We start from the raw sequence: 25,636 nt of genomic DNA, 5'->3' as shown, positions 1-25,636 counted from the left end.
AACTAGAGAAAGCTTATGAAAGAAATTAAAGAAGACACAAACGGGGGCGCCTGGGTGGCGCAGTCGGTTAGGCGTCCGACTTCAGCCAGGTCACGATCTCGCGGTCCGGGAGTTCGAGCCCCGCGTCGGGCTCTGGGCTGATGGCTCAGAGCCTGGAGCCTATTTCCGATTCTGTGTCTCCCTCTCTCTCTGCTCCTCCCCCGTTCATGCTCTATCTCTCTCTGTCCCAAAAATAAATAAATGTTGAAAAAAAAAAATTATAAAAAAAAAAAAAAAAAAAAAAAAGAAGACACAAACGAATGCAAGAACATTTCATGCTCAGGGAAGAGAAGAACAAATATTGTTAAAATGTTGATACTACCCAAAGCAATCTATACATCCAATGCAATCCCAATAAAAATAGTACCAGCATTCTTCACAGAGCTAGAACAAATGATCCTAAAATTTGTATGGAACCACAAAAGACCCTGAATAGCCAAAGTAATATTGAAAATGAAAACCAAACCTGGAGGCATCACAATCCTGGACTTCACACTCTATTACAAAGCTGTAATCATCAAGACAGTATGGTATTGGCACAAAAAGAGACACATAGACCAATGGAATAGAACAGAGAAACCAGAAATGGACCTACAAATGTATGGCCAACTGATCTTTGACAAAGCAGGAAAAAGTATCCAATGGAAAAAAGACAGTCTCTTTATCAAATGGATAGGAAAACTGGACAGTGACATGCAGAAAAATGAAACTGGACCACTTTCTTACACCATACACAAAAATAAATTCAATATAGATAAAGACCTAAATGTAACACAGAAACCATCAAAATCCTAGAAAACAGGCAACAACTTCTTTGATCTTGCCCACAGCATCTTCTTACATGTCTTCGAAGACAAGGGAAATAAAAGCAAAAATGAACTATTGGGACTTCATCAAGGTAAAAAGCTTCTGCACAGCTAAGGAAACAATCAACAAAACTAAAAGGCAACCAACAGAATGGGAGAAGATGTTTGCAAATGACATATCAGATAAAGAGTTAGTATCAAAAATCTACAAAGAACTTAACGAACTCAACACCTGGAAAACAAATTATCCAGTGAAGAAATGGGCAGAAGATATGAGTAGACACTTTTCCAAAGACATCCAGATGACCAACAGACACATGAAAAGATGCTCAATAGTGTAATCATAAGGGAAATACAAATCAAAACCACTTTGAGATACCACCTCATACCAGTCAGAGTGGGTAAAATTAACAACTCAGGAAACAACCGATGTTGGTGAGGATGTGGAGAAAGGGGAACCCTCTTGCACTGTTGGTGGAAATGCAAACTGGTGGAGCCACTCTGGAAAACATTGTGGAAGTTCCTCAAAAAATTAAAAATAGAATTACTCTACAACCCAGCAATAGCACTACTAGTAATTTATCCAAAGGACACAAGAGTACTGATTCATAGGGGCACATGTACCCCAATGTTTATAGCAGTGGTATGAACAATAGCCAAATTATGGAAAAAATCCAAATGTCCATCAACGGATGAATGGATAAAGAAGATGTGTGTACACACACACACACACACACACACACACACACACACACACAATGGAATACCACTCGGTGGTAAAGAAAGAATGAAATCTTGCTGTTTGCAACAACATGGATGGAACTGGAGTGTATTATCCTAAGTGAAATAAGTCAGTCAGAAAAAGACAGTTATCCTGTTATCACTCACATGTGGAATTTGAGAAACTTAACAGAATACCATAGGAGAAGGGAAGGAAAAATAAGTTACAGAGAGGGAAGCAAACCATAAGAGACTCTTAAATTTGTTCTCTGTAAAACAAACTGAGAGCTGATGGGGGTGGAGGGTTGGGGAGGGACAGGGAAAACGGGTGATGAGCACTGAGCAAGGCACTTGTTGGGATGAGCACTGGGTGTTGCATGTAAGTGATGAACCATGGGTATCTATTCCTGAAGCCAAGACTATACTGTATATACACTCTATGTTCGCTAACTTGACAATAAATTATTTAAAAAAATGGGGAGCCTGGGTGGCTCGGTCAATTGGGCGTCTGACTTCGGCTCAGGTCATGATCTTGCTTGGTTTGTGAGTTCAAGTCCCGCATCAGGCTCTATGCTGACAGCTCGGAGCCTGGAGCCCCCTTCAGATTCTGTGTCTCCTCTCTCTGCCCCTCCCATGCTCATGCTCTGTCTCTCTGTCTCTCAATAATAAATAAATGTTAAAAATAAAAAATAAAAATAAATAAGTAAATAAAATAAATTATTTTTTTAAAAGATGTGAAATAAAAGTATGTTGATATAGTCAAAAAAAAAAAAAGAAAAAATCTCTTGAACAAAATAGCTAATTGTTAATACACTGCATGTTAATAACATTCTTAAAACTCTATAACAAAAAAGCAAGCAGCAAACCAAGATTTAAGTAGAAAGATTACTTGCATTCTTGATTACATCAGCTCCTCTTGGTTTACCATCCAAAAATAATAAGAGATAGGTTGTTGAGTGTTTGTTTTAAGTCACAAATTTTCATTAATTTGTGTGAATGTAAGTTAATGTAAAAGAAAAAAAATTTTTTTTTAGGCAAAACTCTGTTTTGTAAACCCAGATGTTAACTAATCTTCATAGGGAATTATTGCAGGATCAAATCTATAAATTGGTTTTCTAATTTCTAACTTAGTAACAATTATTTTTATCTGCTTCTGATTACTGTCCTGAGTTATTTGCTAGATATATTAATTTTTTATGATGACATCAAATTGAACTTGTGTATTTGTTGTTGTTATTGTTGTTTTAACTGGGGAACAAAAGTGGTAGGTAATTGGAAAATCAACCAATACTGGAAGATTATATAAGGCAGGAGAATAATGTAAAATGGAATTGCTGATTTTAGGAAAATCTTAATTATTTTTAAAGTGAGATAGCTAATTTATAGTCAAACAAGTGAGAACTACAATAGTACAATATATAATGAAGATGTTTATAAAATTGGTTGATAAATTAACACCAGTCACTTTCTAGTGTAGGTAATAGTTGTGGAGCTGGTGGCATTTATTGGTTTGATTTTTAAATGGGTGAGAACCAATCCCAGGTTTTGACCTCATCTTCTGTAATAAGCATAAATGTTAATATGAAACCACCCAGCGTTTTTACTATTTATTCTAAGAACATTCTATTATTCTTCAGAAGAAGAAACTGCTCCTGACGGTGCTGTTGCAGAATACAGAAGAGAAAAGCAAAAGTATGAAGCTCTGAGGAAGCAACAGGCAAAGAAGGGAACTTCCCGGGAAGACCAGGTAATGTCACAAACCAAAATCCATATGTAATTCATTGCCTTTTAATTGTCTTTAAGTGCTGCTAATGGAGCCTAATTTGATTGTACATTGGGAAAGCACTACCTCTTAAAAATGAAAAAGGATATATTCGTATAGGGTGGGATGACAAGGACCTTGGCCATTCATGTTCTTTCCAGACATTACAGGAAAAAGCCTAAAACTTTCAGGTTTCAACCTTGTGCTCCCATATCAAGCATAGGAATCTTGCAAAACCACATATTAAATGATGAAGAGATCTCTTCTAGCACAGTATCTTACACGCTGACTAGCCAACTCTGCTTGAAGTTGTACACTGCCTGTAAATAATATTGCAGAACTCTGCTTATTGTAAGTAATTTCTGAATCTTTAAGAATAAGATTGTTAGAAATAAGAAAAAACTATTTCAACAATTTGAAAGTCAATTGTACACACCATATAACACTTAGCAATCGAAATAAATCTCCAGCAACCCTTCATATTGAAAAGCTAGGGTGAAGGCAAAAACCATTATTTTTGGTGCTGCCACATATACATATGTGTGTGTGTGTGTGTGTATGTACATATATATACATATACACATATACATATACATGTATATATATATATGGCTATATATGGCAGCACCAAAAATAAATGGTTTTTGGTGTGTATATATATATATTTGAGAACAAGCTATTTTAGGTGTATAAATAAAATAGGCAAAATAAAAGTAAATTAAAAAGCCCAAGTGTATTTGAATAATTTGAATAACTTAATATAATCAGGGACTATATTATAAATTGCACCTAATTACTGGTAAAGAAGGATCATACATCAGTACTTACCATGAAAATAACCATAGGGAAAGTTCAGTAAGAAATCAGGTATAGGAAATTGTAATTATAGAAAACTAATTTGAGCAATTTTCAAAAGAAATGACACATCAAATGAAATTAAGAAAAAGTACATTATTAACTTGATTTCATGGAGTCCAAAGCCCTTTGAATAGCAACTACAGTCAATTTACTACCAGAGATACCCTAGGGATCATTTTTTCATTCTTATTCGTTCTTCTTTTTTGCCTCCTAGCAAATAATTATTTAGAACCTACCATGTACTAATCACTGTATTCGGTGTTAAACAAGGTGGACACATCCCTGTCCTCTTGGAGCTGTTAGGGAAAAGAGCCAGTTAAACAAGTAATGCCAATAAAAGAAGGTGAGCATTCTGACAGGTTAAGTATAGAGAACTATGTAAATGTGTAACAGTAGGAGTAAACATGGACTAAGAATCTAGGAAGGCCTCCCTGAGAAAATGATTGGTCAGTTGAACTTTGAAAGTTGAATAGGAGACAGGTGGCCAGACAAAGGAAGAGTATATAAGAAATGTTGGATCTCTTTGCAAAGAACTATAAAAGATGTTAAATATGGACTATACCAAACTAAAAGAAAGATGATGCTGGAGAGGGAAGCAGAAACCAACTCATGCAAGGCACTTTTGAGCTATACTTAGAAATTTATATTTACCCTAAGGGCAGAGGGGAGCCATTGAAAGAAGGAGATGACATAATCTCATTTGCACTTTGGGAAGATTCCTCCAATCTGGCTGTGGTATAGAGACTATACTGGACCCAGAGCAGGACTAGAGGTGTAGAGACCAGTTGAAGAGACTCTTCTGTGTAGGTATGCATGCATGAAGTTTGCCAAGGCAGGACCTCTTCAAAACAGTTTCCTCCTACTAGGAAGACTCTCACTGTGTTGAAGAGCCATGCTGTAAGTAGTTAGCCATTCACTCCTTCAGAAGACCCACTCCCCTAGAGATGCTGAACAGAAATGCCCCTATGCAAATCCTATCTTCTTCACCATATGTTGTGCCCCATTATTTTTGTGACGTTTGCTTTACTGCCTAGTGTCTTCTGCCTTTAGAACGCAGCTAGAAAAAGTTCAATCACAAATATAGGAGAAGCTAAGAAAGGCCAAGAGGATGTTTTGTTACAGTCCTCTTTCTTTGAGCAAATGCCAGTAGCACATTAATTGGCCCTAAAAACAGACTGCCTTGCCACTTTCAAAACTCAAGGAAAAAGATCTAGGTCTAGCATAATTTTCTAGGAAGCTTTTAAATTTCATTCCACTAAGAAGTCTCCTTTGTTTTCATTTTTCTTTACGTTTTTGGAAAAGACATTTCCAAGTGTACAAAGGTCCACCATTAAAAAAATTAATGGGGTTTACTTTTAAGCTATAGACACAGAAATACATTTTTAGAGATATATTTTATATAACATATATATAGATATATAAGCTCATACACATACACAAAAATAAAAAACACCTAAAAAGCCTTGAAGGATATATACCAAAATGTCAAAAATTGTTATTCTGAGTGATGGAATAATAGATAATTTTGTTCTGCTTCTCCTTATTTTCTAATATTTCTAAATTAAACTTTTCCTTATTATAAAGCAAATATAAGAAAAGTTTGTAAGCAAAAGGGTTTTTTAACAAATAAGTTTTAAAAACAAGGGATGCCTTCTTTTTTTGTTAACACTGTTTGAAGAGCTTAATCTTTTAATTACTACTCTGAAAACAGACAAAATACCTAACCCCAATGCACTAGGAGCCCTCTGAATGCCCGTGAGGATATTCTGTAGGAATTTAGTGTTTCCCCCAAAACTTGTCTCATTTCCAAGTGGACGCTATGGTAATGTGTATATTTTCATCTGTTGTGCATGTGGGCATTAACATTTCCAGAACTTATAAAGTATATAAGGCACTTTCACTATCATTTCTAGCAGTAACTGCCTTTGTTTCTTGTACCATCTGTCTTTATTGAGCTTCAGTTCTAGACCACCAAAACCTTCTTAATTTTTCCATGAACTGTGGTCTTAGTGGTATTTCTTAGATAAATTACAGAGCCTAGCAATTTATTGTGATGCCGTATTGTACTTGTTATTCACATACTGAACTATCATACCTCTGTTTCCTTGTGAAATATGAGTATTTTAATACTGAATTCAATGTGCTAGTCTCTTAATTAGTCATTTGATTTTTTTGGACAGGTAGTACTTCACCCCATTTCACAAGTATTTACTTTTTTAAACTGTAGAATAAAAATATTTTTTCCAGCTTTTGTTCTCTACTCATGTTCTGAGGTAAGCTGAGTATTAATTACAAAACTATAGACACTTGTTGTTTGTTACCCGCGAAGGACATGGGAGACAAACAAGAACCACAGAAATCATGCCCTTTTCTTAAAAATCTACTGAACATGGTATTTACGTCCCACTATCTTTAACAACGGAATGTAATGCTCTTGTATATACTTTTTAACAATGTAATACTATATTCATTACTTTTTACAAAATATATCTAGTTCATTACTGATAGATATTAACATGTTTTCATTTTTCCATTTGTAGGGATATGGCTGCAGTGTACATCTTTTCCATAAGCCATTTTCGGTTTCATACTATTTTTCTTCATGTATTCCCAGGATTGAAGTGATGAGTCAAAGGGAATGATCACCTTAAAGTTTTGACAAATTTAAATAGCTTTTTAAAATATCACTCCAATTTACCCATCTTCCACCAGTTAATGTGTTTATTCATTTTACCTTCCTTGCCATTGATATTTTTACATTCTTGGAAATTTGTTCAATGACAAATACTATTTGTTATTGGTGTTTTATTTTGTGATTTCTCATATTTTAGTGAAGTAGCTCCTTGTCTTGTGGACCTTAAAAATTAGTCATTAACAAGCATGCATTTTAAAGCTTAAGTGTCTTCTATATAAGCAAACTTATGTTCCCCAAATCAGAAACTGTCACATATACCTGAGGGAAAATGTCAGTGCAAATGTAAACAGGGCATTGTCGAGGTTCATAGAATAATCACTACTTGAGTTTTGTTATTTTCCTTCAAAATTAAAAATTCATCTAAGTCTTAGTGTTTCAAATTTTTTCTACCAAATTTCAGTGTCTCTTCTAAAATTATATTTATCCTTATCAGAAAACTTAGCCATGTAATCATTATTTCAGACCCTGGCGCTGCTGAACCAGTTTAAATCTAAACTCACTCAAGCAATTGCTGAAACTCCTGAAAATGACATTTCTGAAGCAGAAGTAGAAGATGATGAAGGATGGTAAGGGCTTTGATTTCTCTGTATTAACCATGAACAAATAGGCTCAGAGCAGAGGTACTATTAGGATATTAGGACATTTCCACTATGTCGTTTTCTCCCCTCACCCCCAGACTTCACCTTTAATCACACCTTCACCATTATAGAGCCTCAGCATCTTTTGACTTCATTTCACTTCCATAAGCATTTATTGAGTGCTTGGTGTGTTCCCAGTATTGTGCTAGCCAGTGGAAAATATACAAGACATATATGACACTCTCCCTGTCCTAAATAACTTTCTAATATTGTAGAAAAGATAAGATTCACATTAAACAGCTAGAAAGCAGCCTCAAAAGATTCTAAATCATTTATTTTTTACACTTTCCCACAAACATTTTAGGACTCAGTAATACATTTCATAATCCTACTAAGTTCCTCTTAAAATTTATGACCTACAGGATCCTAGCAATCATACACAGTCAACTTATTTTTTCTTTGGCTGTTTTTCAGCTTTTTAAGACACTGATAAGAAATAAAGGAATTAATGACTTGTACATGTCCTGTGCTTAACACTTTATCCTATACTGGCAAAAAGGAAAAAAAAAAAAAAGGAATAAGAATTGTGCTTTCCCTTATCACACTCCTCTGTCCTCCAGTTGACTTCACATGTAGTATATTAGGACTCCCCACACCTAACTGCCCTCACCTCCCACTACACCCTGGCTCAAGCACATTACTGCAAGCAAGCCAAAGGGTCACCCCCCACATATGACTCACCCTCTGGAGCCTCTGAACTGTCACATGTGCCATTACCCCAACCCAGAATCATAGCCTCACTCCTCTCTGCCAGACGGCATCTCTCTCCTATTTCAAAACTGCTCAACACTCCCATCCTCCAGGAAACCAGTCAGCAAGATTTGTTGAGCACTCACAAATCTAGAGGGTGGAGGAAAGAGGGCTGGGACACACACTTAAAAAGACATAAAAACACTTATTAAGAAAACATTTAAGCAAGTAGGATTCTGCAACTATATACAACTTTAATCAAAAGGACTGAGGGGATGATGATTTGAATGGAATGAATCCTACCTCCCCTAGGACCCTGAAATGCTTATATATTTCTCAAAATATAATTTCTGTACGATCTAGGTTATGTACTTTTTTAACCCTGAGACTCTTTTAATTGGTTTCTATTACTTATATGTACTTATTTATACTTAAATTCAAAGTGGCTTAAAGGCAGAAGCTGGCTCCTCCCACAGTTGTGTGCCAAAGGTGAAGGCTCAGTGAGTGTTGACTGACCCTTAGAGATAAATGCACATTACATAGAAGAATTTTCTGTTTTTTTATATGACTGGACAGGTTTAGTTTTATTTTGGATTCCCTGAATGTCTCAAAATATCTTTCAAATGTTTTGGGTTCAGCCACCACACAAAAAAAATGTTTTGCCAAGTCCTCTTCCCCTTATTTTTGAATCCATATGCATTTTTTAAGGAAACATGATCCATGTGTTTCTGATTCATTTACACTTAACTCATCAAGATGATGTTTTGTAAGAGCAGTTTGATGCCCAATAAGTTTTTTTAACCTTTTTATAAGCCATTTAAGTCCTTTTTTATTGAACAGGAAAGTCACCAACAAATTTAGACCCAGAAATTTCATTTGAAACTCATAACACACAGGATTCAAATTTACTTTTAACTTGGCAAGACCATTTAACTTCCCAAGGTTCTTCCGAGCCACTTGGTTCCGAATTCTCTCACTGTGAATTCCTCATTAGCTGCAGATGTCAATCAGTGTTTTTAAAATTGTCATTCTTGCTTTTGATGTGATTTCACAGTACAGTCTATGTTCTAACATCCTCATTAGAAAGTAAACAAATGGGAGAACTTTACCAGATGGTAAAATCGCTGGTCAGTGATGTTGACCAGTTCTCCATTTGGGGAAAAAAACTAAGTGGAAAAGGAAGGGTAAGTATGTTAAAGACTTACCAGGTCTTCTGGGGGTTCATTTCTACTTTCAATTACAGTCTTCTAAACAGAAAGTCAGAACTATACACTATGTACCTACACATTTTTTGTATTTGTTTTATCTAACATCTAGTAAAAAATACCTTTAGTGTTTCAAGGCACTACACAGAATCATACAGAATACATGGGACTATTTTATTGCAATATAGACTATTGAAATTTTGTAACCTGATAAGCAACAACATCCTGTCTGTTCATAAATACACCCGTTCAAGTTTATCAGGTCTCTAGTGATTTAGACCATCACTCATAAAGTATATTCCACTCAGAAAAGAAGTCTTATATTAAAAGTGATTTATGGCAAATATTATGAGTGCATGGCATGTGCATGTGTGTTATGCATAAATTACATGGTTACCAGACTATTTTGTAGGTCACGGTTACCGCTTTTCTAAGAAGTGAAAGTCAGCCAGTACTGTACTACACTGTCAAGGTCTGTTATCTGAGGTAAAATGATTGCTTCTCAGACATTTTTATGTGTCCGCATGAGTGACCACACATTGAGGGATCATTTTCATTTTCTGTCAAGATAGAAACCATTACCAATTTGTTATGTTTTCTTTTACTTGGCAAACTTTCGGTTCGCATTTTTGGCTAAGCTGCTGTATTGGCATGGTATACAACAGACATTTGGGTACCATTCAGCAGCATTCTACTTTTTTATGCAAAAAAAAAAAAAAGTGGGAGGGGGAAAAGAAAAGAAATATGATTCTATTGTAAACACTGTATATGGTGTTTGATAATTACTCCCAGATTTCACTGTCTAACAAGGCATTTAAAGAAGTGTTATTAGTAGATCTAAGCTGAAATGCATGATAGAAATTTTTCACTCAAAATTATTAAGATTCTTCCTTTTTTGGGATATATACTGCCAGTATTTGGTGGCAGTGATGGCTCCCAGACTCCAGTGTAGCAGCTAAAGTAGCCTCTTTGCCACTACATTCCTTCTTCCCACAGCATCACACTCTTATAGCTATAGAATCTTTCTTCAAGCATGGGTTTTATAAAACCATTAGATACATGGCAGGAATCATCAGCGACCAGATTCATATGACCATGTGGATGAGGTCCATATGCCACTTTGGGTTTGGTTAGATAAAGCTTGGTTAGCTCCCAAAAAAGTTTTGTGAGAGCTGTTTCTGACAAGATAGAAGAGAGACATAAAAAAGAAAGCCACCTGCTCCTACAGAACAAAATCAGCATTCCAAGGAGAGGAGAAAAATTAAATCTATGAGAGTAGAATGTGATCTTGTGAACATTTAACTATTTACTACTAGGTTCCATTCAAATGTTTTTCCAGGTTAATCTAAGATTAACCTAATACTTTGCAACAAATATATATGATAAAATAATAAACCATATAAAGGTCTATCTGCCTTCCTCCCTCCTCTTCTCATCTCTCTCCCCTCCACCACTTTCTCATAGTACGTACAGTATTCAGTATTCTAAGAATTAGAGAATACTTATTTTTACTATATAAAGAAAAGATGTTCACTATACCAAAACCAGATTACGGACACCTCAAAAAAAGTAAATAATAATCACCTGTGATCCCCAACTCAACAATAAATATCATTAATTTATATACTTCCAGATATTTTTATGCCCATGCACATTTTAGGCAGAAATGAAATCATATAATGCTATAATCTTATAACTTGCTTTCAGCTTTTAGCAATATATAGCAAATATAGAAAAGTAAATACTTTTCCTTGCCATACATAATTTTATGTTTAATTTTTATATTTTTGTATTAGGCCACATAGTATGCCATTATAAAATAAACCACAGTTTCCTTGATCAGCCCCATGTTTTTGGATATTTAGGCTCTTTCCAGTTTGTTTTTTTAGTGTTTATTTTTTTTGTTTAATGTTCTGTTTATTTGTTTTAATGTTTATTTATTTTTGAGACAGAGAGAGACAGAGCATGAGTGAGGGAGGGGCAGAGAGAGAGAGGGAGACACAGAATCCGGAGCAGGCTCCAGGCTCTGAACTGTCAGCACAGAGCCCGATGCAGGGCTCGAACTCACGGACTGTGAGATCATGACCTGAGCCAAAATCAGACACTTAACCAACTAAGCCACCCAGGCGCCCCTCCAGTTTACATGTATTATACACAACACTGTAATGAACATCCATGTATCTTCATCATTGCCAGTTTTCTCCAGATCAATTTCCAAAACTGGAATTCCTTAGTCAGTGGGTATGCATATTAGGCTTCTGCTAAATATTTTCATGGCCCTCCCAAAATGTCATTCCAGTCTATACTCCCAAATATCATTTTTATGACTTGCTTTTAGGGCTGTTAGAATCTCAAGAATTAATTAAGGTACTTTGCAGTACTTACTGAAAGAGAATAACGTTTCCAAAAACATGTTTTGCCTTTGTAAAGTTTTTAAAAATACACAGTCTGGTTTGCTTCTGTTTTTAATAAAACTAGTACACATTTCATCATAACTCTTCAAGATCCTCAGGTTTAAATGGTTTTGTTCTTGGTTCTGAAAAAATTATCCTTCTAAGATAATCTTATTGGTTAGGACTTTTGGATCTGGATTCTTTTTTTGTTTTTGTTTTTCAGTTTTATTACTGCACCTTGGCTTGCATTAAAAATCACTTTGTCCATCAGTCATTGTTTGTGCTAGAGATTAGAGTTTGAGAACCAGATTTAGCATGAGGTAGTTTTCAAGTGTTCTTCAGGAGTTAGCATAGCATAGAAGCAATAAAAACCAGTTGTCTGAGTATTCAAAACTGTGAAAATTTAATAATGCAGATGTAAAAGAAAGTATTGACTGTTAGGTCCATTCAGACCTCATTATAAGATACCATTAAAGGACATAGCTTCACTTCATTGGCAAAGCTTTAAATACTTTTTATATATAATAAATACTGTAATTTGTATGAGGTTTATCATGTATTGAGTGAAGGGTACAATGACTACAAAGGAACATTGTAATTATAGTCTCCACTTCATTCAATCAGGACTTTGCCAAGCATGGATAACAAGTCAGTGTAGACAAACCCAAATACAGGTATAAGGACAGATGCTGTGAGAATAATGAAAACTCACATTAGCCAAGCAAGAGATCTTCTTTACCCATTTAGCATTAGCCAAGACAGCAGGTCTCACATTTTTTTCTCTGGACCCCTTTATACTCTTAAAAATTGGGGCACCTGGGTGGCTCATTTGGTTGAGCATCCGACTTCAGCTCAGGTCATGATCAGAGTCCATGAGTTCAAGCCCCACGTCGGGCTCTATGCTGACAGCTCAGAGCCTGGAGACTGCTTCAGATTCTGTGTCTCCCTCTCTCTCTGCCCCTCCTCCACTCATGCTCTCTCTCTCTCTCTCTCTCTCTCTCTCAAAAAGTAAATAAAAATTAAAAAAAAAAATTTTTAATTATAAAAATTAGTGAGGACTCCAAAGAGCTTTGATTTGTATGGAATATATCTATTGATATTTACCTTACTAGAAATTAAAACTAAAGAATGAAATCACTTAAAAATAATAATAAACCCATTTCATGTTAACATAAATAAAAATTGTATGAAGAACCATTATATTTTCATAGGAGAAAATCTAGTGAGAAAAGTGCCCTTGATTCACCTTTTTTTTTTTAATTTACCTTTTTTTTGCATATCTCCCAATGTCTGACATAACAGAAGCAGCCGGATTCTCATATCTTCTTCACTGTCTTTTTTTAAAATTTTTTTTATGTTTGTTTATTTCTGAGACAGAGACAGAGCATGAGTGGGGAAGGGGCAGAGAGAGAGGGAGACAGAGAATCAGAAGCAGGCTCCAAGCTCTGAGCTGTCAGCACAGAGCCCGATGCGGGGCTCGAACTCACAAACCATGAGATCATGACCTGAGCTGAAGTTGGTTGCTCAACTGACTGAGCCACCCAGGCGCCTCTTCTTCACTCTGTTTTGATCCCACACATCATGCACACTCTCAAAAATTCCACCGTGAATTCATAAGGATAAGAATGAAAATGAAAAAAGACAATGTTTTAATATTCATACTAAAATAATTTTGACAATAGAGACACGGCGATCCTCAAGTCACAGTTTGAGAACTGATGGACTAAAGCATCTTTAGTCATTGTTTGTGTCATGATGATTGTTTTTGTTAGATATAATAACCCACTTTATAAGTCCTGGGAAGCTTTATTCAACTTTGCAGTTTGTGATCCTTGTTCTCAAGGAGTACCAAAGTAGTGCTTTCGAATTGAATTTGGCCAGCCTATTGGCCGAGACCTGCTTACAACATAATTCTTACCATGCCCATAGCAACTCCAAACTGGCATTTAACTGCTCTTTTTTCTTTTTCAGAAATGTTTCGTAATAGGCTTTTTAGAGTAGCTTTAGACTCACAGCAAAATTGAGCAGAAACTATAAAAAGTTCCCGTAATCCTCCCCCTCCCTCCCCTGCAACACACAGCCCTCTCAACTATCAATATCCCACACCGGAATGGTACATTTGTTACAAATGAAAAGCCTATAATCACACATCATTATCTCTTAAAGGCCACAGTTTACATTAGGGTTCACTGTCAGTGATGTATATTCTATGGGTTTGGACAAATGTATAATGACATGTAGCCACCATTATAGTACCATACAGAATAGTTTCATTGCCCTAAAAATTCTCTATGTTCTGCTTATTCATCTCTCATCTTCCCACTAAGGCTGGCAACCATAGATGATTTTACTGTGTGCACAGTTTCGCCTTTTCCAGAATGTCATATAGTTGGGATCAGAGAGTATACAGCTTTTTTGGGTTGGCTCCTTTCACTTAGTAATATGCATTTAAGATTCGTCCATGAACTTCATGCCTTCATGGATCTTTTTTTAGCGCTGAATGATATTCCTTGTCTGTACGTAGCACAGTCTACTTATGCATTCAACTACTAAAGGACATCTCATCTACTTTCAAGTTTTGGCAAGCATGAATAAAGCTGCTATAAACATCCATGTGTAAGTTTTTGTATGGACATAAGTTTTAGGGCAAATACCAAGGAGAATAACTGCTATATCATATGGTAAGAGCATGTTTAGTTTTGTAAGAAACTGCCAAACAATCACCCACAGTGGCTTGACCATTTTGCTTTCCCACTGCAATGAATGAGAGTCCCCATGGCTCCACTTCCTTACTGGAATTTGGTGTTCTCAGTGTTTTAGGTTTTGACCCTTCTGACAGGTGTGGAGTGGTATTTCATTGTTCTTTTAATTTGCAGTTCCTCAATGACCTATGATGTTGATCATCTTTCCACATGCTATTTGCCATCTCTGTACCTGCTTTTGTGAGGTGTCTGCTAAGGTTTTTTGCTCGCTTTTTAATCGAGTTGTTCATTTTCTTCTTATTGAGTTTTCAGAGTTCTTTGTGTCTTCAGGTGTGTCTTTTGTAAATATTTTCTCCCAGTCTGTGGCTTGTCTTCTCATTCTCTTGGTACTGTTTTCTACAGAGCATAAGTTTTTAATTTCCATGAAATCCAGGTAATCCACTGTTTGTTTCATGGATCATGCCTTTGGCGTTGCATCTAATAGCCAAGGTCATCTAGGTTTTCTCCTATGTTATCTTCTAGGAGTTTTACACTTTTGCATATTGCATTTAGGTCTATGATCCATTTTTTAATTGAAATAAAATTAACATACAGTGTTATATTAGTTTCAGGTGTATGACATTTATCCAACAATTCTCTACATTACTCAGCACTCACCAGGACAAGTGTAATTCCCATCTGTCACCATACAATGTTATTACAGTATTATTGACTATATTCCCTATACCGTACTTTTCGTCTCTGTGCCTTATTTATTTTGGCCTATGATCCATTGTGAATTATTTTGTGAAGGCTGTGGGATCTGTGTCTAGATTTTTTTTTTTTTTTTGCTTGTGGAGTGTTTACATTTTCACAAACATTTTAGTTTTGGCAAGTCTGCAGTTACTTTTAATGTGCAATCTCATCATTTCTTTTATAACCAGCTGTTAAGTATATTTTTAGCCAATTATCAGTTATTCATCTTAATAAGATTTGCAAAATAACTGACAGTAGAAATCACTTATACTTGACTTTAAAGTAAATATACATCCTTTTTATGCTTTTTGTTCATATTCTTCTACTGGTAGTAGGAGATAAAGGTGGTTCTGAATCCAACCAATTCATTCTTTTTTTTTTATAAAAATTTTTAAATGATTTATTTATTTTTGAGAGACAGAGAGAGAGAAAGAGAATGTGTGCAAGCAGGTGAGGGGCAGAGAGAGAGGGAGACACAGAATCCACAGCAGGCTCCAGGCTCTGAGCTGTCAGCACAGAGCCCAATGCGGGGCTCGAACTCACAAACTGTGAGATCATGACCTGAGCCAAAGTCGGACACTTAACCGACTGAGCCACCCAGGCACCCCCCTCAACCAATTTATTCTTGAAGCAGATATTTGCATGTGATATATTTCAGGTATGCTGCTAGGACCTTAATGCTATCTTCCCTCATTTAACCCTCATAGGGCTCATAGGTTAGGGACCAGCTATGGTGGGTTTGTTTCTTACAGCTCCACTAGAGAATCAGCATTATTTCCACTCTATAAATGAAGAAACTTAGACTCAGAAAGTTAGGTTATTTGTCCAAGATCACACAGTAATAAATAGTGAGGCTCTTGGTCACACTTAAGAGCCCCAGAATACCAATTTCTAGCACAGTGATTTTAACATGAAGTGATAAAAATGAGGGGTGGGGGAAATCAACTTGACTTTCAAAGACCTTTGATTCTAAATAATACTATCTGTCTTCTGGAGCTGGTTACAGCACATTTATCATCCATTCTAATCTTCAGAATACTTTTCACATTCTTTTCAAGAAATGCACCACTATGGAGGCTCTGTATAATCCTACATATTGAATTATATTTTAATTATACAATGAGCTGTTAAATCAGACTGCCTGAACAAGCAACCTCTATTGCAAGCCTTAATTTCTTCACCTGTAAAGTGGAAATAACAATATCTACCTCAGGGTTATTATTAGAATTAAATGAGATAATTCGTGTAAAGTGGTTCTAAAGTTACAAAGTTCCTGACTCTAAGGAAATGCTCAGGAAATATTAGGTGTGAGAGAGGGAGAAGGGTGCATGGTACTGGGGTAATATTGGTAAGGCCTGACAAATTACTCAGCAAACACTCTAAATTGACAAATTGTTAGTTATACAGTTGTCTTGATGTAATAATATCAAAGAAAAATAATATATAAATAAAAGGCAAATGTTAATTTACCTCAGTTATGTTGTCTGTAACCTAGAAGGAATGTGGATATATTCATTAAATTTGCTAGCTGTGCATGATGGTTCTATTTTAAAATCTTTTGAGAAAAGGAGACAAGTATTATAAAGCAGATTCTTTAGCTGAATCTGATTATAAAATCCGAAGGCTTTTATAATAACTATAATAACTCTGAATATAATTTTATATAACTCTGAATCCAGAGTTTAGCTAATGTAAATTCAGCATCCATAGAGAAAGGAGGGGAGTAGACAAGATTACCTTTTTTATGCTGGGAATATACAGTCATACATCGTGGACTTGGACCGTCTCCAGAAACTTTTTTTTTGTTTTTTGTTTTTTGGGGGTTTTTATAGCTGACAGCATTTTGAAACAGAGAAAGGCCTTTGTAGGCATAAGTAGTTCATTTCTATTGGGAAGAAGATTTAAGGAGCAAAGGTCCTTGGGATTAAGCACATTGTAGTAAAAAAATCATTTCATAGTGGGAGTTACAGATAGCAACCAAGCCAGTACAAAATGAAAGCGGCCATTATACACAGGCAATCAAGAAAATAGGAACAAAAGTTCTATTACTTTAACCATATCTCAAAGTTAAATGATGTAGAAAAACCCAAGTACTAAGGTTCCAGGTGAAATTTTGTGAAAGAAGATGCAGAATTTGTACAGAGTTGTTTGTATTTCTAAAAATAAAATTTTTACAAATTTTTTAAATTGTTTTCAAAAATGTTTAATTTGTATCATTTTCTTTTAGAAAATTATTAGATGAAATCAATACTAATTGTCATATTGATTTTTCAAATAACCCACTTTGTGGTTATAATGCAATCTATATAAAAAACATTGAAAAAGGACAGGAAATAAAAAATCATTAGTAATTTCATACCCTACAGAGAATCATCATTAATCCTTTTGTCTATACCTATATTACACTTTTCTCAAGAATGGAAAAATTTATTTGATTTTTCATTAGGAGTCTTTCATGAGTGAATAAGCCAATAGTTATATATTTTGTAAGTCCACTGTTATCTCCTTAGGTTAAAGGAAGTGAAACTGTTAAGTATTTTTTTATAATTTACAAACAAGAAATTGCATAGTTCTTATTTGTCAATTTTGATGAATTTTCAAAATCGTACATACCCATGTAAACACCACCAAAACAAGACCTAGAACATTTACATCACCCCCGAAAGTTCCCTCATGCCCCTTTCAAACAGTTCCCTCCCCCAGATCATTGTGATTTTTGTCAGCTCAAGTGTGTCTTGATAACATCTTTGCTAGATTGCATTCCAGAAGGTTAAATCATTTATACCTGTACCAGTAATGTATGAAGTGGCTGGTTTCTCCTTATGCTAAGTATCACGTATGTGTATGTTGTAATATATCATAAGTAACAGATATAGATACATTAATCTTTGCCAGTTTCTACTTTGTATTATTTTGTATTTCTTTGTTTACTGATGAAGTTGAACTTTTAAAAATGTGTTAACTGGCCATTTATATTTCATCATTCTTGTGGTGGTGGTTATTAAGTGTATAAGGCTTTTTTTTTTATTAAGTGTATAGTCTAATATGATTATATATTTCTTACTGCTTTGCAAAAGCTCTTTAATATTAAGGAATTTGGGGCGCCTAGGTGGCTCAGTCAGTAGACCGTCCAACAATGGCTCAGGTAATGACTTGTAGTTCATGGGTTCAAGCCTCGCGTCAGGCTCTGTGCTAACAGCTCAGAACCTAGAGTCTGCTTCAGATTCTGTGTCTCCCTCTCTCTCTGCCCCTCCCCCCACTCATGTTCACTCGCTCTCTCTCAAAAATAAACATTAAAAAAAATTAAAAATATTAAGGATATTATTTTTTGTTTTAAATGTTTTTACTAGTTTGTCATTACCTAACAATTTGTTTGTGAGGGGTTTGCTTTGTTTTGTTTTGGCTTTGTTTTTAACATGGAGTTTTAAATTTTTTTTTTTTCAACGTTTATTTATTTTTGGGACAGAGAGAGACAGAGCATGAACGGGGGAGGGGCAGAGAGAGAGGGAGACACAGATTCGGAAACAGGCTCCAGGCTCTGAGCCATCAGCCCAGAGCCCGACGCGGGGCTCGAACTCATGAACCACGAGATGGTGACCTGGCTGAAGTCGGACGCTTAACCGACTGCGCCACCCAGGCACCCCTAACATGGAGTTTTAAATGTGTATTTATAAATCTGCCAATCTTGCTCTTCATGTTTTTGGCCCAGCATCATTCTTTAAATTTTTATAATCCCAGGATTATATAAATACCTAGTTATATCTTTCTCTAGTATTTTTGTGGTTTTATTTTCATTTTTAATTTACATCTTTAATCTACCTGGAAATTATTATTTGGTGTATTATATTAGGTTACTCTTATAACTTTTTTTTTTTTTTTGTATATTACTAACTTCCACAAGTGAATAATCCTTTGTTTTTCCCCACTGATATTACACGTCCTTTATCATATACTAAGGGCTTAGAAATATTTTTGGGTCAGTTTCAAGGGATTTTTCTGTCTATTCCTTTGTCAGTACCTCACTGCTAAATTATTACAGCCATATAATACTATTTAATATCTGGTAAGCAAGTTGGATCTCTATTGTTCAACACATATTTTTACTTTAAAAGTTTAAGCAACTGGACAATGTGCTCCATTTGTATTTTCTTTGAGTAAACCACACCTGGAAAAATCTTAGACAGTTGAACATGGAATCAATAAAAAGGCCCCATTATTTAACAGGTGGCCACTACCTGAATTGAGACCCTAGTGCCAAGAAGGAAATAATCAGTCTTTAGACAAACTCCCTACCTTCAAAGTAATGGAAAAGATTGCATGTGGAAAATAAGTAGCATGAGGAATAAAAAAGAACAAAATTTAGGATATTTGATTGCCAATTTATGGTATAGGTTATTAAATGTTTTTATGAGAGGTTTGATCAGAATTTTTTCCATTTCCCTGGTACTGAAAAAAAAAAAAAAAAGCACAAAGGATTAACAAAATCATACAGTAGATAACATCTCACTTTTATTTTACATGATGGTAATCCCCAGGACATCTAGGACTGCTGTATATAAATGCAAGCCACAAAATATTCTTCCAGAGACATTCATTAATAATCTTTCTACTACCTACCATTTTGAATTATTAACATCCCTTATCCTCTCTGGTATTAATGCAGATAATCAAGTTAAATGTAACAATAATGTTCTGTTCTTTGTGTGCAGATAATTCAATCAGCCACGATATATAAAATGTTGGGCTTGAGCTGTTTTTTTAGTAGAAATAAAAAGTTGTAAGAAGAAGCTAACTTTTACTAACATTTACAAAATATTAATCTTTTTTAACCTATAAGCTAAATGGTATTAAATTATATGGGAAGAATCTGAAGCAGAGAAAGGTTAAGTAACTTGGGTCAAGATCTCAGAGCTAGAAAGTGGTAGATCTCAGAAATAGCTAATCATGCTTGGCTCAGTAGTTGTCTTTTTTTGTGTGATTTTATACTGCAACAGTTTCTCGAGCTAGCCTACATATTTTTCACATTTGCTTATAAAGCAGTGTCATTGTTTATTGCTGTAGTAATAAGGCCAAACAAGTGACTTCAGCACTTTATTATAAATTTTTGGTCAAAAATTGTCCAGCTCCCTTTAAATCACAGCAGATATTAAGTCCATGTCCCTAATATTATAATCCCTTTAATTTGAAAAATTAAAATGCAGACAGTTGTTTAAAAGTTTAACTTGAATAAGAAGTTCTTGCCACATTTACCCAGAATTTTCCATGGGAATATACAGGAGAGTGGTTATGAATATGGGATTTGGAATCAGACCTGATTTGAATTTATTAGCTGTATGATTTCAGACAAATTGTATAACCTGTCTCATCCTGTTGCTTAAACTGTAGTCTGAGGATAGTAAATAGTACCTTTCTGATAGGTTAGTTTGTAGATTACATGAAATACTTTTTTTAAAGGATTTAACAGGGTGTCAGTGCTCAGTAAAGGTTTTGTTCTCATTTTTGATGTTCTCATTGATATTTTTGAAAACTAATTTCTCTGTATTTGTCAGTAGATCTACCAAGATGATGATTAGAATTTATACCATTTCTATAATGTTTGACAGGTTTTTTTGTTGTTTTGTTGTTGTTGTTGTTTTTTTTTTTTACCTTTTCTTAACCCATAGTAAGTTGCAATGGTTAACTTCAGTTTCTATCATGATTCTTTCTAGGATAAAATAAATTTGAGATTTGATATTTTTATGGTAGACAGTAATGCCTCATTAATGAAATATTGTTGTTGTTTTTTTCCTTGAGACTGGTGCTAAAATGGCAGAAGGGATATCAACTATAAATAAAATTTTAATATAAACTTTAGAGAGCACAAAATTATAAACTCAGTGTAAGGTAAATGTTTTTCTTCTGTTTCTCTCTCTTAGCCAAGTTCTAAGATAGTGATAAAATGAAGCAAGAGGAAATATGATTATAGACCCGGTTGCCTAATTGGTATTCATTTTATAAAGGACTATAAATAATGCTGCAGAAGACCAATGAGGTTCTTTAGAAATAGGACCTTGTCAGAATTGCTGACCCTGGAAAGGCAGTTATTTTCATTCTAAGCCCTCTGTCCAGTCCCTGAAGTCACCTCTTTTTCTCCCTTTTACTTCTGAATAAAGAAAGCTCTGCTGTATTTACTCTGCTTTCATACAGTTTGACCTGAAATAAGTTTCTATCACATTAGGTAAGCTTGCTTTGTTCGTGGATTTGTTTAGAGAGACGGGCAGATAGCCATGTACCCCAGCTGCTTACCAGGCCTTTTGGACTGGGAACCCCATCTTCCCAAGTTGTTTTGTTAGTTCACCAGGCACAGATTAAATGTTATTGGCTGAGGAGTTGGTTAAACCCCAGGGCAGGTGTAAGAATGCGTATTACAGATTTATTCTGGAAAGCCTCTTAAATCTTTCCACCTGTGCCCTACTGAGAGTGTGAAGCATATTAGATAGGCAAGAAAGCTGAGAAACTATTCCCATGTTGCTGAAGATATTTTGAAAATTACATCTTTTCACTTTTGCTCCAACAATACTCAATATTTATTCAAGACACTCTATAATATGAGGATTATTTTTTTCTTTTTAACTGAGGAAAACAAAAAGTTTTTTTAAGAGGTGGCTTTTCAAAACTCCAAAGCAAAGGAGAAATATTAACATTTGTTCAAAATTTAGAAGAAAAGAAGTTTTCCCATGTTAATGATGAACAGTAAAAGAAATTCCACTAGTTTTTATCTTTCTTTTTCCATAGGCCAGTGGCTTGCTTGGTTTACCTAATGTTCTATTTTCCTATAGTGATTTTCATTTGTTTCAAATATTTCAATGTTTTTCTTTTATTGTTTTGTTACTATTGTCCTGCTGTCAATTTTTAAATTTCTTCTAAGTTTTGGCCATTTCTGTCTGCATTTTTCTCTGCTTCCTTTAAGTCACTGTTTGTTTCCCATTTTGACTCTTCTCTTATCCTTTTTCTCCTTGATTTCATTCCCTTATTTAGCCTCTTCTGTTTCTCAGTCATCTCTGTCCTGTGCTGACCTGCTCTGCTGGACATGAAGAATCCCAGTGACCTCATTTTTCTGGACTTTTTTATTTATTTTTTTTTTTAAGTTTTTTTTTTTCAACGTTTATTTATTTTTGGGACAGAGAGAGACAGAGCATGAACGGGGGAGGGGCAGAGAGAGAGGGAGACTCAGAATCGGAAACAGGCTCCAGGCTCTGAGCCATCAGCCCAGAGCCTGACGCGGGGCTCGAACTCACGGACCGCGAGATCATGACCTGGCTGAAGTCGGACGCTTAACCGACTGCGCCACCCAGGCGCCCTGGACTTTTTTAAATATACTTTGATCTCTGGCCTCATTCATGTTTTGTCTGTCTGTCTGTCTCATCATATGAATTACTGTCACTTCTATCTAATTCGTGTTGAAAAAGATGCACACTGTTTTCATATATAGTGATACTTTAATGCTTTAATATCTTAATTCCTTAAGAAGCTTTGAACGTTTGTAAAAAGAGAACCCTAAGTTACCTGTAATTATTGATAGAGAAAAGTTCTAAAATTAAAAGTTTATAAGACATTTACCTAAATATTACATTTTGATAGGTAAAATATTATCAAAATGAAAGAATCCTCCATTTAATGTTTGAAAATATATTCTAGATCTCATATGAAAATGTCAAAATGTTCAAACAAAATTGTCACTTACATTTTAAGCAGTATCAAAAGTTAGCAGAGAATCATAGAAAAAAATAGTTGTAATATTGGGGTTGATAATGTCATCTCTATATAGCTACTTTTGATTAATTCATTTGAAATAAATCTAAAAGTTATGATTTTCATATTAGATATACTTTCTTTAAACTTTAATAAGTATCAAATGTTTAACATAGTTACCCAGATTCTACAGAAATTATTTTGATTTTTATTTCTCATTAGCAGCAAAAGACCCTTAAAAGTATCTGTCATATTTAGGTTTCCAAAGTTTTTAGGCTATGAACTGGGAAGCAGGCTTCAGTTTGATAAATAAATTCAATAGCTTCTCTTTAGTTACTTAATTGTAAAATGGAATGGAGGAAACCAAGTTATCTGCAGATATAGAAAATCCAAAGTTATCTGTCTAAAGTTCTAAGACTTCAAGTATTGTGGCCAGAAACAAAATAAATACACAAAGATCAGTATCAGTTCATCAGCTGCTGTGAAATTATCACTTAGAAAGCATTTTTTTAATTGAGAAAACTCAACCTGTTATACAGATAAAGAGATAGGTATACCATGTTTCTAGAATGCTTAATTTTTAACAAAAAACAAGTTGAAGGAGGGAAGAAGAGATGCAAGCAAAAATAACCCAGAATTTTTTTAATAAAAAGAGTAGGAAAGCACAACTTCTCACTCCTTAGGTGTGGGCTATGCATACTGAATTTCCTCCAAAGAGTACCACATGGAAAGCAAGGGGGGAAAGTAACTTTAGAGTGGAAAACACTGGCAAGCACTCAGTGAGGTGATCAAGGTCAACATCAACATCATAAATCACTTTGATAGCATTTGCCCTTGATATGGTGTAATGAAAATTCCACTTTACATTGTGGTCTTTCTCCCAATAGCCTGTAAGCCCACTCTTACCCTGAGAAAAACATCAGATAAATCCCTTTAGTGTAGGCATCGTACAAAATACCCAACCAGTACTCCTCTAAACTGTCAAAGTGATCAAAACAAGGAAATTCTGAGAAATTGCCATAGCCAAGAATAGCCTATGGAAACATGACAACCTAAATGTAATGTGATATCCTGAATGGGATCCTGCAACAAAAAAAAAGGACATTAGGTAAAAGCTAAGTGTATTAGTCTCCTAGAGCTACCATAACAAAATACCACAGACTAGGTTACTTAAACAACAGAAATTTATTTTCTCACAGTTTTGGAGGCTAGAAGTCTAAGATGAAAGTGTCAGCAGGGTTGATTTCTAGTGAGACTTCTTTCCTTCGCTTGCAGATGGCCCACCTTTATGACCTCATTTGGTATTTTTTAATTGAGGTATAATTAGCATATGAGTTTCAGATATACTACATAATTATTCAATATTTGTATGTGTTGCAAAATGACATTTTATGTTAATCATATCTGTAAAGACGATATCTACAAATATAGTCATATTGGGAATTGGGTCTTCAACTAACGAATTCTGGGGAAACACTTTAGTCCATAACACTAAGGAAATATAAATAAGCTATGGACTTATAATAATAAGTTATCAATATTGGTTCATTAAGTGTTACAAATGTACAAAATACTAACATGAGATGGTAATAATAGGAAAAATTGGTTTGGGGGTATGAGAGAACTTTCTGTACTAACTGCTCAATTTTTCTGTAAGTCTAAACCTCTTGAAAAAATAGAGTCTATTTAAAAAAAATACTCTTTTTTAAAGAATAAGAAAGTAATGATCTTTCCCAGTCAGATGCCAAAATTATAATAATTAAACCAGTGGGTTGGGATACTGTACAAGGTGAATTATTCTAGAAATGAAGTTGGAACAACTAGGTAGTCACATGGAAAAAATAATTAAAGTAATTAGAACTTTATCTGATCCAGTATACTAAAAAAAAATTCTAAATTGATACAAGAATAACAAATGAAAAAAGAAATGTAAAGGTGCTATTAGAAAATATAGTCGATTTTTACATGGTATTAATGTGAAGAAAGACTTAAGCATAACGTTAAAGACAGAAGGAGACTGCTCATAATGACTGTATAAAAAAATTGTAAATTTCTATATGGAAGGGAGGACAGAGGGATCGATGGAAGAGGAAAGGAGATAGGTAGGTAAACCTAGACCAAGAAAAAAAAAAAATTAAAGGATAAATGACAAACTAGAAAAGTTGTTTGCAATTTATGTGATGAATATGGATTTATATTCTTAACATAGTAAGAATTCTCACAAATCCATAAGGAAAAGATGAATATGCCACTTTTTTTCCATGAGCAAAGGATGCACACACATATCACAAAAGAAGAAATTCAAAAAGCCAAAAAATGGGGGGAGGGGATAAAAACAAAAAGTATTAGAGCAAAATGAGGCACTCTGCCAATGAGACTGTAAACTGATAAATCCTCTGTGGAGGGAAGTTAGACCATTCATATGAAATACCTTAAATATGTACAAATCTTTGTCCCAAGAATTCTACTTCTAGGAATATATCATAAGCATTAGTAAAGATTATTACAAATGATAGTAATATCTTAAACAAAAATGGGAAATTTATCCATCATGGAAAGCTTAAGGAGTAGAGCTAGGGCGTGACTAGATCAGAGAATTCAACCAGTGTCAGGAATCTCTCTCTCTCTCTCTCTCTCTCTCTCTCTCTCTCTCTCTCTCTCT

At 34.8% G+C, this 25,636-nt stretch overlaps 1 protein-coding gene across 2 annotated transcripts in view; it reads left to right on the top strand.

Moving 5' to 3' along the window:
* Nucleotides 1–25,636, top strand: part of CWC27 (CWC27 spliceosome associated cyclophilin) — a 193,198-nt gene that overhangs the window by 155,909 nt on the left and 11,653 nt on the right. For both annotated transcript variants that reach the window (XR_005783736.1, XM_040452126.1), the window contains exons 12-13: nucleotides 3,203–3,312; nucleotides 7,343–7,446. Coding sequence is in view for 1 of the 2 variants with exons in the window: in XM_040452126.1 (XP_040308060.1) it covers nucleotides 3,203–3,312; nucleotides 7,343–7,446 (214 nt within the window). In the remaining variant the exon portion in view is untranslated. The remainder of the gene's footprint in view (nucleotides 1–3,202; nucleotides 3,313–7,342; nucleotides 7,447–25,636) is intronic.

Source organism: Herpailurus yagouaroundi, unplaced genomic scaffold (assembly GCF_014898765.1).
Source record: "Herpailurus yagouaroundi ecotype Mexico unplaced genomic scaffold, PumYag 29, whole genome shotgun sequence".
In the NCBI taxonomy this organism is placed as follows: domain Eukaryota; kingdom Metazoa; phylum Chordata; class Mammalia; order Carnivora; family Felidae; genus Herpailurus; species Herpailurus yagouaroundi.
The sequence above is the reverse complement of the archived record's forward strand: the minus strand, read 5'-3'. Positions and strand labels throughout refer to the sequence as shown.